At 44.5% G+C, this 14005-nt stretch overlaps 1 protein-coding gene across 1 annotated transcript in view; it reads right to left on the minus strand.

Moving 5' to 3' along the window:
- The window catches only part of LOC125899237 (SH3 domain-binding protein 4), a 65277-nt gene that overhangs the window by 23074 nt on the left and 28198 nt on the right, over positions 1 to 14005 (minus strand). Inside the window, exons 2-3 of the mRNA XM_049593349.1 lie at positions 10650 to 10867; positions 6096 to 8449 (exon numbers count right to left, since the gene is read on the minus strand). Coding sequence (XP_049449306.1) covers positions 6096 to 8449; positions 10650 to 10773 — 2478 coding nt within the window. The 5' untranslated portion in view covers positions 10774 to 10867. The remainder of the gene's footprint in view (positions 1 to 6095; positions 8450 to 10649; positions 10868 to 14005) is intronic.

Genomic DNA, 14005 nt, shown 5'->3' on the forward strand with positions numbered 1-14005 from the left:
ACTGTGATAGGTGGAGATATGCCCCCTTTCTGCTTGTTAGTATTGGACCTTTTTCTGGTTGATCTATTACGTCACAGACCAAACAATGGACATACAAGGTAGCTACGGTTAGCTAGCAGCTAACTGGTACCATGGTGGACAACTTTACAGCTATGACCTGTAGCTTCTCGTCTGTCCAAAAATGCACGGCTCTAGATGTAGATTTTGCCATGTTGTTACTGGCTTCTTCTTCTGTTTCGCAGTTAATGCTATTCGACTTCCAGGTCAAAGTCCAGGGCAGAAACTGTGGAGCATGTGCAGAGCGCAGAGACTAGTTCGGGTCTGATTGACTATATACATGCAGGAGTTACATTATCTGGGTGTGTTAGTCCGACTTTAAGAAATTTGATTTAGTACAACTTAGGTCGGGCTAACATCTTTACATGTATTCTAAAAGTCAGGTTTCAGTCAGTCTAACATAAGAACTAGATTTTCTCTCAGTCCAGAGAAAATGTCTGGCTTCACTCTCACCCTACATACATATACATACAGACACCTGAAGCAAAACTACAAGTCAAAGTGTTTATGAATGTTGTTTCCTTCCAGACTAAATGTGATGTCACAAGTAAAAGAAGAGAAGAAACAAAACTCTGTTGCTAAGAGATCCCCTAAGTGAGCAAGCTACAAAAACACCATCTGCTGAGGTTCATACCACTCTGCTGACACACACTGTTCTGACACAAACACACACTCACTCAAATACAGTATACACAACTGTGGCTTCACAGAGTGTGAGAGGTTCCTTGAGGAATATATTGTTGAAACATGCAGAAGGTTGATGACATGAAGTTAAAAGTGGAGTTAGGGCTGGGTGACATGGAAAAAGACAAATATCGGTATGTTTGATCAAATACTTTACGACAAAATTGTAGGTCTTTGAGGCACCCAAAGGCTGCCTCTCAAGCACAGCAAGGTCAGTGGATGAGATAGGAGGGAGTTGAGAGGAGAACGTTCTCTTGGAAGGAGCTGTGGGACAAGGAGGCATGTCCTGCCATCTCCTGGGAACCTCAGCCAAAGACCCTTTGTGCCACATCTGTCCATCTCCAGCAAACACGAAACATGTTCTGGTTGGCTGCAAGACAAGCCTGACACAAGTTCATGATACCTGGCAGCACAATCAGGTGCTTAAGTGTCTAGCAGCTACCCTGGAGACCAGATGGACATCCATCAATGCTCCACCTCCTGCATCATTCCAATCCAAGGCCTGTACAGTTAAATCAGACACCAGCCAACTGGGAGGGGCACGAGACCAGAGGTTACTGGCAGATCTGAATCAGAGTTTGTACTCCCCATCTGCGATTGCCTCTACTGACCTCAGACCAGATTTTGTGCTTTGGTCCTCCTCACTGCGCCTTGTCTACATCATTCAGCTCACTGTGCCCTGGGAGCATGCTGTGGACGAGGCCTACAAGTGCAAGAGCCTTAAATACACCGAGCTGGTAGCTCACGCTGAGCTAACGCGGCTGGAAATTCATTATGTTGATCTGTTCTGTACGACATCTACTGCACGTCTGTCCGTCCTGGAAGAGGGATCCCTCCTCAGTTGCTCTCCCTGAGGTTTCTACCATTTTTTCCCCATTAAAGGTTTTTTGGGGAGTTTTTCTTTATCCGCTGCGAGGGTCCTAAGGACAGAGGGATGTCGTATGCTGTAAAGCCCTGTGAGGCAAATTGTGATTTGTGATATTGGGCTTTATAAATAAAATTGACTTGACACTTATAAACAGCTCATGGAAGAAGATCAGCTCTGCACTCAGGGTTTCAGGTAAATAGGCCATGAAGCAGTGCTTGTTAAGGTTGCTTGGCAACCTTAGATGCAACCTACCTCCACGCTCTTGATAGCTGGCTCAAAAAAGGCACATAAGTAGCACCCAGCCCCTGACCTTTCATTTTCCAAGCAGTTAAAGAAGCGGCATGTGTACGGCCCCCAAGAGGAGGGACACTACTTGAGCCCTGAAATGCCACTAACAACAGCACAGCTCAGGGGATTAAAAGTGGAGGAAGGCAAACATGGGACGCCTGGGAAGCCTCTCACGGTGCTGTGGGCCTGTCATCGAAACACCAGTGAAGAAGGGTACCCACCTGATGACCCCAGTGAAGCTTTTGACAACCCTCTGCCCCCAGCATGGCTCCAACTATCACTCACAATGTCTTGCCTCATCAAATGAGGGAGTAGGGAAAGGTAGAGTGTACAGCCCAGTCTGGCAGGGGAGAGCTCGCACAGACGTCACTCCTTGGCTCTGCCTTCCCTATGCTCCTTCTTAATTTTCTATCTACCTCACCTTAACCCTTTGTCTCCCACTCTAAAACCCCCAGACGCTACTATCACTACCACTCATAGCCTCAAGTATGTGCATGAAAGGATTGTAACATCTAACCCTAAACTGAACTAACTAGGGTTGACTATTGGTGCTTCAAAAACTTAATTACACTATGATATTTTTGATAAACAATCCTCAGTAATGTGAATATAATGACAAAGTGGTTAAAGGCAAATCATTTTTGGTAAGTTTAGAAAATGACATCACAATCCAGGAAAATAAAACAGAGACAGGGTTTCCTGGTGGCTTTCTGGGTTTTAGATACTGAGTGTGTAATTACAACGTCCATGCTTCAAGTCTGGAATGGACCTTTGCAGGACTTCCCCGATCTCTCTTCCTTCATTCACTGTCAGGTATCTACTGTCACTGTCTGATAAATGGACAGATAATGGTTCAATCTTCCAAAATCCCCCAGAAAAAATAACTGAAGGAGTAAAAGTCAAATAGAAATATTAATGTTGTGTAACTATTGTCGTATTTTGAAATGTTGAACAAGATGAAAAGTGAAAAGGAAAAGCATGCAGTGTTATCAAACAGAGGAAACACTCTGCTCCTCCTTCATCTTGTTTTGAATAAAGACTCTGAGAGGCACGCAGCCATCAGGCAGTTGGCACGGTGACACGTGATGATAAATCTCAACCTGTACTTCTGAGATTCACACTGAGACCTCGGGCTTGTCACTGCCTGCTGCTAACCTCTCTGTTGGTGTGCACTCTTCCTGTGAACAACTGATTATCATTTGCAAACATAATAAATAATCACCTGAGGCAAAAAGCACAAACGCTGAGTCTTGGAGTCAAAGTGTCACATCCAAGCTGCACACACTCACATTGCTCTGCTTTATAAAACATCTGCAGCCATTGTTCACATATTCAACACGCTAATATCTGTTGTTTTGATATTCTGTAGACAAATGCACAGGCGACACTGACCAGCCTGTGAAGCAGAATACACAACAGATGGAAATGAAAAATCTATATTTGCAACAAATCCACTGTATCTGGTACATGCACTGCTGCTGACCCCCTTCCTCCACCCACAATCAAAGCAGACCACAATGGATTCAGACATTTGAGCACAAAGAAAGCGACCACAGCGCTTTTGAGTTGCCTCTCTTTCTTCTAAAAATAGACGTCTGTCCATGTCAAATGACACACCGGCAAATCATGAAAGATTGTCTTCTGTAACAGAGAAACGAGAGGAAGACGAGGATTTCATCTGACAGTCTTTAGACTCACTCAGCTTTACTCCGAGGCCCACACACAAGACAAAATCCACTTTTAGGAGGACAAAAACCCCCCAAACATCAGACGTTTGCACATGGAACAAACAGCATATTTGTGCCGGTTAAACAAAGCGTCCTCGTGATTGCAAATTTGCTGGACTGCTGCGTGCTTTGTGCCCGCAGCAACCAGTAGTTTAGGTGCAATCCTGGCAGGAACACAGACCTATATTCAGACATGAATTGTACAGAACTCCCTCAAAGGCCATATTTTCACTCACCACCTTTTATTATGTTCTTTTCCATACTGCAGTTTCTCCATCTATAAATGGTTCTAACTAGTGTTTACAACCTCGCGTAAATTACAGTGTTTCGGCTCCGTGTTACTTCAGCTGTAGTACGTCCGTGACCTCTGACAGAAACTCCCAGCAGGATCACGTGCTGGCAGAGAAACTAAGTCGAGGAGCAGGGAAGCTGAGCACCACTCTGAGAGAGCGTAGGATTTCAGGCGCAGAGAATAATAATGAAAATGCAAAGGTTTATGTAGCATTATAGGTCATAAGTGTGTGTCAGACTGGCCATGATGAGGGTGTTCAGTGTGTTTAGACATCTCAGGATGAGAATGGCTGCCCTGAATGCCTGAGGCGACAATGAAAACCCACATTTCCGTGACAGAAGATGCACAAGCGAGTGCCTGAGAGAGTTTGTTAGCGCACTTAAAGCGAACACAGCTCAGCACTTTGTCCTCTCTGAAGAAAAGCTGAATGTACTGAAAAAAAAAGAAAGGAAAGCATGAGGCATGAACGGGCCTGTTCATCTGCTGCGGACACATCTGTTCTTTTATTAGAAAAGCACGAGTCAAATCCAAACTAATGGCTGACAGGGCTGAAGTCTGATATTCTAATTACAGTAGAACACTGTGGAAAAGAAACTTCTGTCATTGCTGAATGTGGGTTGCTCTGTTTTTAAGATACTCAGCAACAGTATACAGTATTGGTTATTGATGAAAAATGACGTACACATATTGCGCACTAGGACTGCACGATATATTGTTCCAGCATCGACACTCGCATTGCAGGATGTGCTATGTCATGTAACTTAAATTAACTCAGCCACTTCATGCTACAACTTTTTTACTGCTTGGTACAAAAGGTCTCAGACGTAGACACACACCACAGAACGCCACAGGACATCTTTTCTACCTGTGCCCATCAAACTGTGTAACTCCTCCCCCGTCTGCAGGGAGGAGAGCTGGAACAAAGGACAGTGAAAACAATATTCACCTACATCAGTTGCACTATTACTTTATATGGTGTACATTACTACTTTTCAATATCTCGTTCATTATCAGGCACAGTCTGCTTTTCTCCACCATTTCAGTTCATTTTTAGTGACTGTTGTACTCATTAAATTCCTACTGTTACTCTGTTAGGAACTGGTTTTGCTTTGCTCCTTGTATATTTGCATATTTTGCCAGATGTTTAACACTCTGCTGTCTCTAAAACTGGGCCCAGTGAGTGACCCTGACCCGGGGAAACAACTGTTTGTTACTAGTTGTTAGCGTTGCATTGTGGTTACGGTACATAGTGTTACTGTAACTGAAGCGTTCCCTGGCTCAAGAATTTCCTTGGGGTTAAATAAAGTTCTGTTGAACTGAACTGAAAAGACAGGCTACATGTGCATGTGACATAGTCTGGTGATGTTATTTTTTGGGAAGTGTGTGTAGACTAGCACACACACATGCTTTGTCCAAGTTACAGTAGTCAGTAGTCTGCAGTTTTTTTTAAATCAAATCCATCATATACATCAATATAAATAAGGTCAGTGTTTTCCAATATCCTGCAGCCTTAATTCAAATTAAAGCAGAACACGTTCTGGAAAAGAAACTTCTATCATTGCTGCATAATGAGAAAGGTTATGCTTTGTTTGCTCTGCCTTTAAGATGCTCACTAACAGTTCATAATATTGGTACACTAATTTCTCAAATGACTTTATACTGCAAATATAAATGTATGGGGCTGTTTCATAAAGTTGTTTCACTGCGCTGTTTTCTCCCCGTGGGCGTTGATTCACATGTACATAAAGAAAGAGAATTATCTGAGTAGTACACATACTGCACACTAACTCTTCATACCAGCCTCTGTTGAGTAACAAAGTATTCTTTTGCCCTCCACAGCTCCTCAGGTCCCGATTAGACCTCTGTGCCTACACAGCAGTTATCGACTGCACTCCCAGCAGAATTAACAGACTGAACCACAGCCTAAAGCCAAAAGCTTGAAGCAGCTGTGGGCAGATAACAGGAGAGAGGAAAGATTTGTGCTCTGAGAGAGAAATCTCCTACGAGGAGGATACAGACACAAACACACGACCGTTTAATTTGACACGTGAAGGACAAAAGACGCCACTGAGACTCCAAATTTAAAACAGGGGAGGACAATTTGCATTTCTCAAATCAATGACTCGGAGAAAATGCTTAGTCACTGCAACAGGGGAGCGTGCCAGGGGTTGTAACTTACCGTCAGGAGCTCTTTCTGGAAGGACTTGCGCTCTTTGCTCTCTGCATTGTTGCAGTCCTCCTTAAGCTTCTCCAGCACCGATGCGACCCGCTCAGGCTCGCTGTCCAGCTCTGCGCGGCAGAAATGAGTCAAGGGCAGGTTGACGTATCCAAGGGCGTCAGCAAACGCTCTCCAGCTGCCGATGTTCTCCATCAGTATAGTTCTTACAGAGGCGTAGATGTACGTGAGGAACTTGCAGGGCTTCAGTATCTGCTCCAGTAACAGTGATGTCGTGAGGTCGGGCCCGCTGAAGTAAATGGGCTTCACTTTGCCGACCACCAGCACATTCTTCGCATGAACAAATCCCATTTTGCCCTGATAATATCCAATGTACCATTCTTTTGTCCACAGCTGGCCCTTCAGCTTGATCTTCTCTTCACTCAACAGAGCTACGAAGTCTCCTTTTTTGTACTCCAGCAAGTACTGATTTTTTGTTTGTCGGATGACGGTTTTGATTAATTTTCCAAACTTCAGGTTATTAATTCTCCTGTCCTGAAACACAGGGTACTTGGTGGCGATGGCGAGAGGAGACAAGACGATCTTACCCACCTCCTTCTTCTTCAGGAAGCGCCGTTGCACTGATGTCTTTGGGCCTGCTTTGGGTGGCGGTGTTGGCGTCTGGACACAAAACTGAGCCAGAATACAATCTTGGTCGTCTTTGACCTGGATCCTTAAGGTGAAGTCAGAAACATCTTCAGTGTTGCGCGAGGAAATGATGTAGACAAGCCGGCTGACTTTGCCTAGTTTGACCTGGAAGCCCCGCACCACTCTGGCCTGGTCGCTAGCCTTTACCTCATAGTTGGCCATGTTAGAGTAAACTCCAACACGGAGGTCCTGCGGTTTGGACAAGACAAACTGGTGTTTACCCCACAGCTGCAGCACTACTGACGGAGCAGACTGCGTCTGCTTGCCGACCTCATTCACCAGTAATGACTTTGGGGCACAGTCATGGCCGAACATAGCCACGACTGTCTTGAAGGACGGGTGAATGTGTTTGGGACCGTATACTCCTAAGGTGATCTTTTTAACCACATGCTCCCAAACTGTGGAGTCTGGAGACAAAGACTGTGACTGAGCCACAACACACACATACATGCACGGTTCCAGGTTATCTAGGCACACCTGGACTGTGTCCCCATACATGTACGCCTGAGGAATGGGAGTGTAAGGTCCTTCTTTACAATCACTCCTGACACACAAGACTTCTGTCGTTTCCCTGCTCTCCATTTTCACCACGACGGACACTTTCATCTCCAGGGTTATGGTGGTTTTGGTCTCCATGTTGCTGAGTTTGATCTCAACCACAGGGCTGACGGTGGTGCAGCGGTCGTTGTTCAGCTCTAGCGGCGGGTCGAGCAGAGCTTTGATAGAAATCTGCTGGGTGTCCCCCGGGGCCACATGGCCCTCGGGTATATGGATGCTGATGTTGGTGTCCGGAAGCTGGACAGCCCCTCCTGAGCTGTCCAGCCGACAGACAATGTTGGTCTCCACCGGTTGGGTCTGGCCCCAGCCTGGGCTCTGACCCAGTGAGTCCAAGTCATGACAGGACCTGGCTAGCTTGCGGTGGGTGAGCCACGCTGTCCGGAAGTCCTCCCTGCTCTTGAACTGCTCTGGCGCCGGTGCTTTCAGGCCCCCGAAAAAACCAGAGGAGCCCTGAGGGGCATCGGACTGAGCCTGCAGGATGGACAGCTCAGACAGACTGTAGGACCGTTTACTTCTAAAAAACGGGTTGTCCCTGCGCATTGTTTGGCCCACCCCTGCAGTGGGACTGAGTGGGTTAAAAACGCCACTGCCAAAACCATTGATGGCGGTGCTGCTGGTGGAGTTGGGCACTGATGGAGTGAGCGTATCAAACAGAAGGAGGTCAACTGATTTCTCATTACTGTTCTGATCAAGTGAGCTCTGAGGACCCCCATTTAGGAAAGGGTTTGTAGAGGTATGGGTTGTTGCAAAAGGATTTCCGTTTTGGAAGGTGGTTGGTTTCAGGATCACCCCTGCCCACTCTCCTAGAAGGTCCATTTCTTTGGCTGCCTCCTCGTTACAGTCTCCCACAGTGTCAATCATCCCGCTGTCGCTGAATGACGAGTCTCTGTAGTTGATGGGCTCCACATAAGCTGCAGGGATGTAACCCATCTCTGTGTTGTTGTGGGCGTACCACCACTCTCCTCCCGACGAGTCCAGAACGTAGAGGCGGTCCCCTTTAGAGAACTTCAGGGTGGTGAAGCTGGATGGGCAGTAGTCCTTAATGGCAACGACTTCCCTGGCAGCGCCAAAGGAGGCAGTTGCATCCAGTCGCAAGGCACTAGGAGAAGGCACTAGAGGAAAAAAACAAAACACAGTGTCAGGTAGAGACATCAAATCTTAAGTTTTATACCAGTAGTAATACTTGGGATTATAACATCTTTCACGTTTTTCTGATGGTATAAAATAGGTGCAGATCCATAAGGTGAGGGGCACATCGGCATAAACTGCTGTCCACCACAGTGTCTTTTTTATATGTCACTGTGGAGTTCAGTCTGAATTAAAAACAGTCCCAGACATGGGAGTTTAATCAACTGGCAACTCCAGGGCTGAATAATGAAGCCAATGTGGAGGTAACAAAAACTGCAGTTCCTCAAATGGCCACTTGAAGCTGGCTCCAAAAGCGAGTCAATCCCCACAGACCCCCATGTTAAAATGCCCAACTTAACAGCAGAAATAAACATGTTTACAGCCTGGTACAAAAACAGTTTGGTCTCTAGAGCTACTTTCAACATTCATGACAACTGTACAGGGGCTGAATCTTTATAAAACTCACAACTTAAAATGTTACTTAGGCTTAAAAATATGCATAATTAGGGGCTTGGTCGCTTTGATTGACAGGCGGGTATTAGCCATCGACAAGTCGCTACCACTGCAAGAAATGTAGCAACATCGGCGAGCTAGTTCAGGCACTTAACTCAACCTGCACTGATTCATACACGCATGTCATAACTCCCTCCATACTATGTCATCTACAAAACACACCCTCCCAATATGGTGGTCTATTTAAGCTGCAGAACTTTCCAAGCTTTCTCTCTGCCTTGTCAACGCTGCTGCTACCCTGCGTCAGTTTTGCCGCCTGCTCTTTCAGCCCAACATCAACCTGCAGGCTCCGGCTAAGGGACAAAGATATTTAAATATCACTCCCCAACATCTCATAAAAACGTATCTGTGTTGAGGGATGAAGCTAGAGTCTAGACGCAAAACTCTGACTATGTTCCGCTGTTGAAAGACATTTCAAACACATGTTGGTTAGTTAACGTAACCAAGGCATAACCCTAGATTCACAAAGTGTAGGTGTAGCTGTTAGGGATGTACCGATACGATCTCAAAGATGATTATCGGGACCCATCAAGGCATTTTCTCTAACTGATCAGGATTGGCTGTACTGAGCTACGTGGAGCCCAATCTGTTCCATTTTATGTCAACTGTCACACAGACATTTTTCAGAGAGAATACTTTAAGCATGCACTGTGCAGCTGTATCTAGAAAAATATAAGTATCAGATCAGGACTTGGTAACAGCACATACTCACTACTAAATGTTTCGGATCTGACCCTCTGAGGAGCCGGAGGTTTAGTTTTTTGGACGAGTACATTATGTTTTAATGGTTCTAACCCTTTGTTTTCGCCAATGAAATTAGCATTAGCATTATCAAAGTGATCCATAGCGGTAAATGCACTGTGCTAACCAAGCTAGCTGCTAGCATTATCTCAACCCTCTCATCCAAATATGGTCACTGCTCGCTTCAAATATTCAAGATGGCGACGGCCAAAATGCCAAACTTGAGGATTCAAAATGTGACCCCACAAACCAATGGGTGACGTCACGTTAGCTACACCCATTATTTTACAGTCTGAGGGTTTGCTGTTTCTTGCAAAGTATTAAACGAGTGAAAACAAAATTGGAACACATATTTCTGAAGCCTACATGTGCAAAACAGTTGATATGAAAAACAAAGAGCTGCAATGCGTGCAAGGACTTCATCATTATGCATCTTTAAAAAACACAGGCTAACCCACGCAGCTCTGGACTGTCACTACCAGATGCTCAAACTAAGTAGAGCACAGACATCCACTTAATCTGTCTCAGCTCAGACAGGGGGAAAACTGAAAGTCTGCTCACTAATTCATCTGCTCCTGCTGTTTGTGTTTCTTGAAGGGACAAGCTGAACAAAGTAAATCCACGCACTGCTCAGTTTCACCTCTCTAACCAGACGTGGGTCAATATCTCATCAACAAACACCAACAACAGATGTGTGCAGGGTCTTTTCTCAGTCTATCCCTGCGAGCCACAACAGTCCTGTAAACTGAAGCAAGTACACAAAGACTATGCTGGTATTCTGGCTGACATTTAAGGGCACATGTTTTAGAGATTTTACACATCATACAATATCCACAACTTCAAAAGAATCAGATTAAATAAATGTATCCCCCAGTTCGAATGCCATTAAAACTACTGATGCGACTTTTTCTTCCTGTCAGAGCAGCTGACCTTTGACATCATTCAGACTGGCTTCTGACACTCCGTCACTGAGATCGATGAGCGTCCCCTCGGACTTGCAGCGTGGCAGAGAAGTGTTGTTGGTAGTGGTGGCTCTGATTCGATGGGCGGCCATGTTCAGACCTCTCGCTGAGCACCAACCGGTGTGTGCAGGCTACTCTAGTGGGGTTCCTTCAGCTGGTGGCCGAGTTAGCAGCCTCCCATGATCTCTGAAAGACACAGGAGACATTGGGTTATGAAACATATTTAATAAAACTGCTTGTTATTTGTAACTTCAGATATCCAGTGCTCTGTGTGAAACATCAAGAATCTTGATGATGTTGATGTTGATCATTTAAATCAGCCACAACATTTTCAGCCCACTTTTAATTCAGAATGTTTTTGGCTTTCTACTCATGAGCTTTCAGTGCGCTACAAATCAACATAAGCTAAGCAATGAATGCCAGTTTGAAGTAAATGTGAATACATATGAGTGTGATTAAAGTTGTAAGTATCTGTGATCCTTCAGCCTCCCCTCAGGAGTTTGGATCTTCATGGACAGAATCAACAGAAGAAACAGAAAATCAATATAAACAGAATAAGAAATTTTAGAGTTTTGCCCTTTGACTCAAAAATGGAGATGTGTGATGTTCAGACATATCAGATTATTTATTCATATCGATTCAGCCCTCACTGATACGTGACTCTTTGATCAGTAACACGCTGGTAAACTGAGAGAAAAATAAATATTTCAACATCTTTAATTCTTTTCATCATAGAAAACTAGACTCAGCACCCCGCGGAAGTATGTCTACGTGCAATTTAAGTTTACATCCATGTCTGTAAGAATATGGATGCTCTTGGAATGAACGGGGCCCTGCCTCCAAACACTGTATCTAGTTTGTACCACTGACTCCTGTCTGTTAAGTGTGCGCAAAGTGTTCCTCTTTTGTGTAGCACTTTATACTAAATACTTCCAATTCACAAAAGACACTGTTGTAATATTACAGCTCGATCACGCCCATTACGTACTGCAGCTCAGTGCACTTTGCCTACATTTGCATCTGATTGCAATTATCCACGTGGCAAAGTATGAGTGTTGCCTCTGCACCAAGAACACAGTCGGCAGAACAATGAGGAGTAAAAAATAAAACTGACATTTTCTGACTATGAGCTAAAGGTCTTGACCAATGAGGTGCAGAGACATTCCTCAAAACTACAGGCAGAGTGGAAAGTCTGGGCCCTCTGGGACCCCCTTGTAGATGTGCTTCACTCATCACCAACTCTATGAAGACACTAATAATTCCACTGTAACTGTGTGTGGCTGTTAGCTCTGATCTTTGTAAATTAGACTATCTGGCAATCAGGCTCATTTGCATAGAAAGTGGCCAATTTTGTCCCAAATGCATGCATACTGCTTAATTTAAATAGCACAGGAGCACTAAGATGTTCTTTGCTTGGCAGTGCAGTTGGAGGTGCATTTCACCCTTTGCAGATACTTAAAGAATTACAGTTTCTTTTCGTTTTATTTCTGCAGGTTTAACTGCTACAAGTACCTTTTTGTGAATTTGTCACTGATAATGGAGGTTACATGAAAATGAATACTTCAGCTCAACCGTGCAAATTCACCTGACAAAGCTGAACTCAGTTTAAAGTCACACAGATTTGCTTTGTCCCTGTTTTAAACTCTGGTGTGAAAGCATTTAATCGCTCTACATATCATTGTAATAAAACATGTAATGTCCGACAGTAACTCTGCCCTTTTCTTTGGCATCTATAGAAACATCAGAATCATTCTGGTTTGTCGTCTGCTGTTTTCAGTTATCACAAACCGCAGATATGAAACATTTTCTGGAGACTGTAGAGGGGGAAGTTAAACACTGACTTCATACCTCAGCCATTTGTATTTAGTCATATCCAACAGTTACACTGTTGACTTCCCCAGCCCCTCGCAGGTTCAGCTGGAGCTGCTACCTTTAAATGGTATTATAAATACTCACACCACTGTTGTACAATGTAAACTCACTGACTAAAACAAAAAGCAGAGGGCTGAGAGTGCAAACAGCAGATGTGGGTCAGTGGAACACAGCGGTTTGAGAGACACCAGGCTTTTTACTTAAATCCATAATTCATAAGGGTGTCAGCTCAGGGACAACACGCTGCACGGAGAGGAAGAGGCTGATGATAGTTCACTACTGACGCACTTCTACAGCAGGAGACGTTCAGCTGGAACTTCTGACAAACTCTGCCAACAAAGGCCACGACTGCTCCACTAAGTTATGATGATCTTATATTTTTATATCACACAGTATCATGGTGTTTATGCTTTTGTCAGTCTGTAAAACCTGCAGTGAAACCTGCGTCACCAATATTATAAATATACACATTCAGTGGTGAGTTGAGTGGACAAACAGAGAAATCTTTAAAGGGATAATCCGCTGTTGTTGGATCTGTTTTGTCATTTTAATGTAATTAGTGTTATCATGTGCCGCCTCCTCCAGTATACTGGGTGTCAAGAGAGAAGCAAAGAGGCCTTTATCACAGAGGACATTCTGACTCATAAGAAAAGCACAGGTGTTACAGTGCTAATCACATTAACAATGGCTCTGCTCTATTCAAATGAGTGAGGCCATGATCACACACAAAGTGTTTAAGCAGCTGGAGGCGGCTGTTGGGAATTGGTTTGAATGAGAATGCTGTTTTTGCATTGCAATGCACCTTGGGTTGGATTTTTTTGCGCCTAGGATCAGTACATCATCTCTTTTTGTCGTCATCTTTTTTCCCATTGTCCAATGGGATGGTTTGTGAGGCGGGCCTTCTGTGGTGGTCACGACAACAAGTTTACAGCTGGTAAACGATGGAGGAGAAACTGGTGGTAGCAGCTGCTGCATACCCAGAGCTATACGACCCAACGATAGACAGCAGGCTGTCAAACTGCCCCTGAGTCATCCTAAAATATGCCTGTAAACGTCCATCATGGAGGAAAAGCTCCTGGACCAACTGGTGGTACTCCCCATGATCCCGCCTCTTTTTTAGGGTCTCATGTACCCACACAGATCTCTGTTATCTGCTGACAGCCTCAGCAGGAACTAGATACTAATTACTGTGGAAAAAAAGAAATAAATAAGCAGTAGACTGATTACACAGGAGGGCTACTTTAGGGTAGTTGCCTGGCAACAATAAAAAGGTGCACCAATGTTTTTTTTTTTCACTAGTGGTATTCAATTAAAAAAAAAAATAAGGCGGTGTGGTGCGTCTGTCTGTGTGATTGAGGCCTGAGGCATCACAGTGAGTCTGGACAACACCAAGGAACTGCAACTGAAGCTGCTAAATGGAATTCAACCCTCATTAACTTTATTATTTGCACC

This window comes from Epinephelus fuscoguttatus, linkage group LG13 (assembly GCF_011397635.1).
Source record: "Epinephelus fuscoguttatus linkage group LG13, E.fuscoguttatus.final_Chr_v1".
Taxonomy (NCBI): domain Eukaryota; kingdom Metazoa; phylum Chordata; class Actinopteri; order Perciformes; family Serranidae; genus Epinephelus; species Epinephelus fuscoguttatus.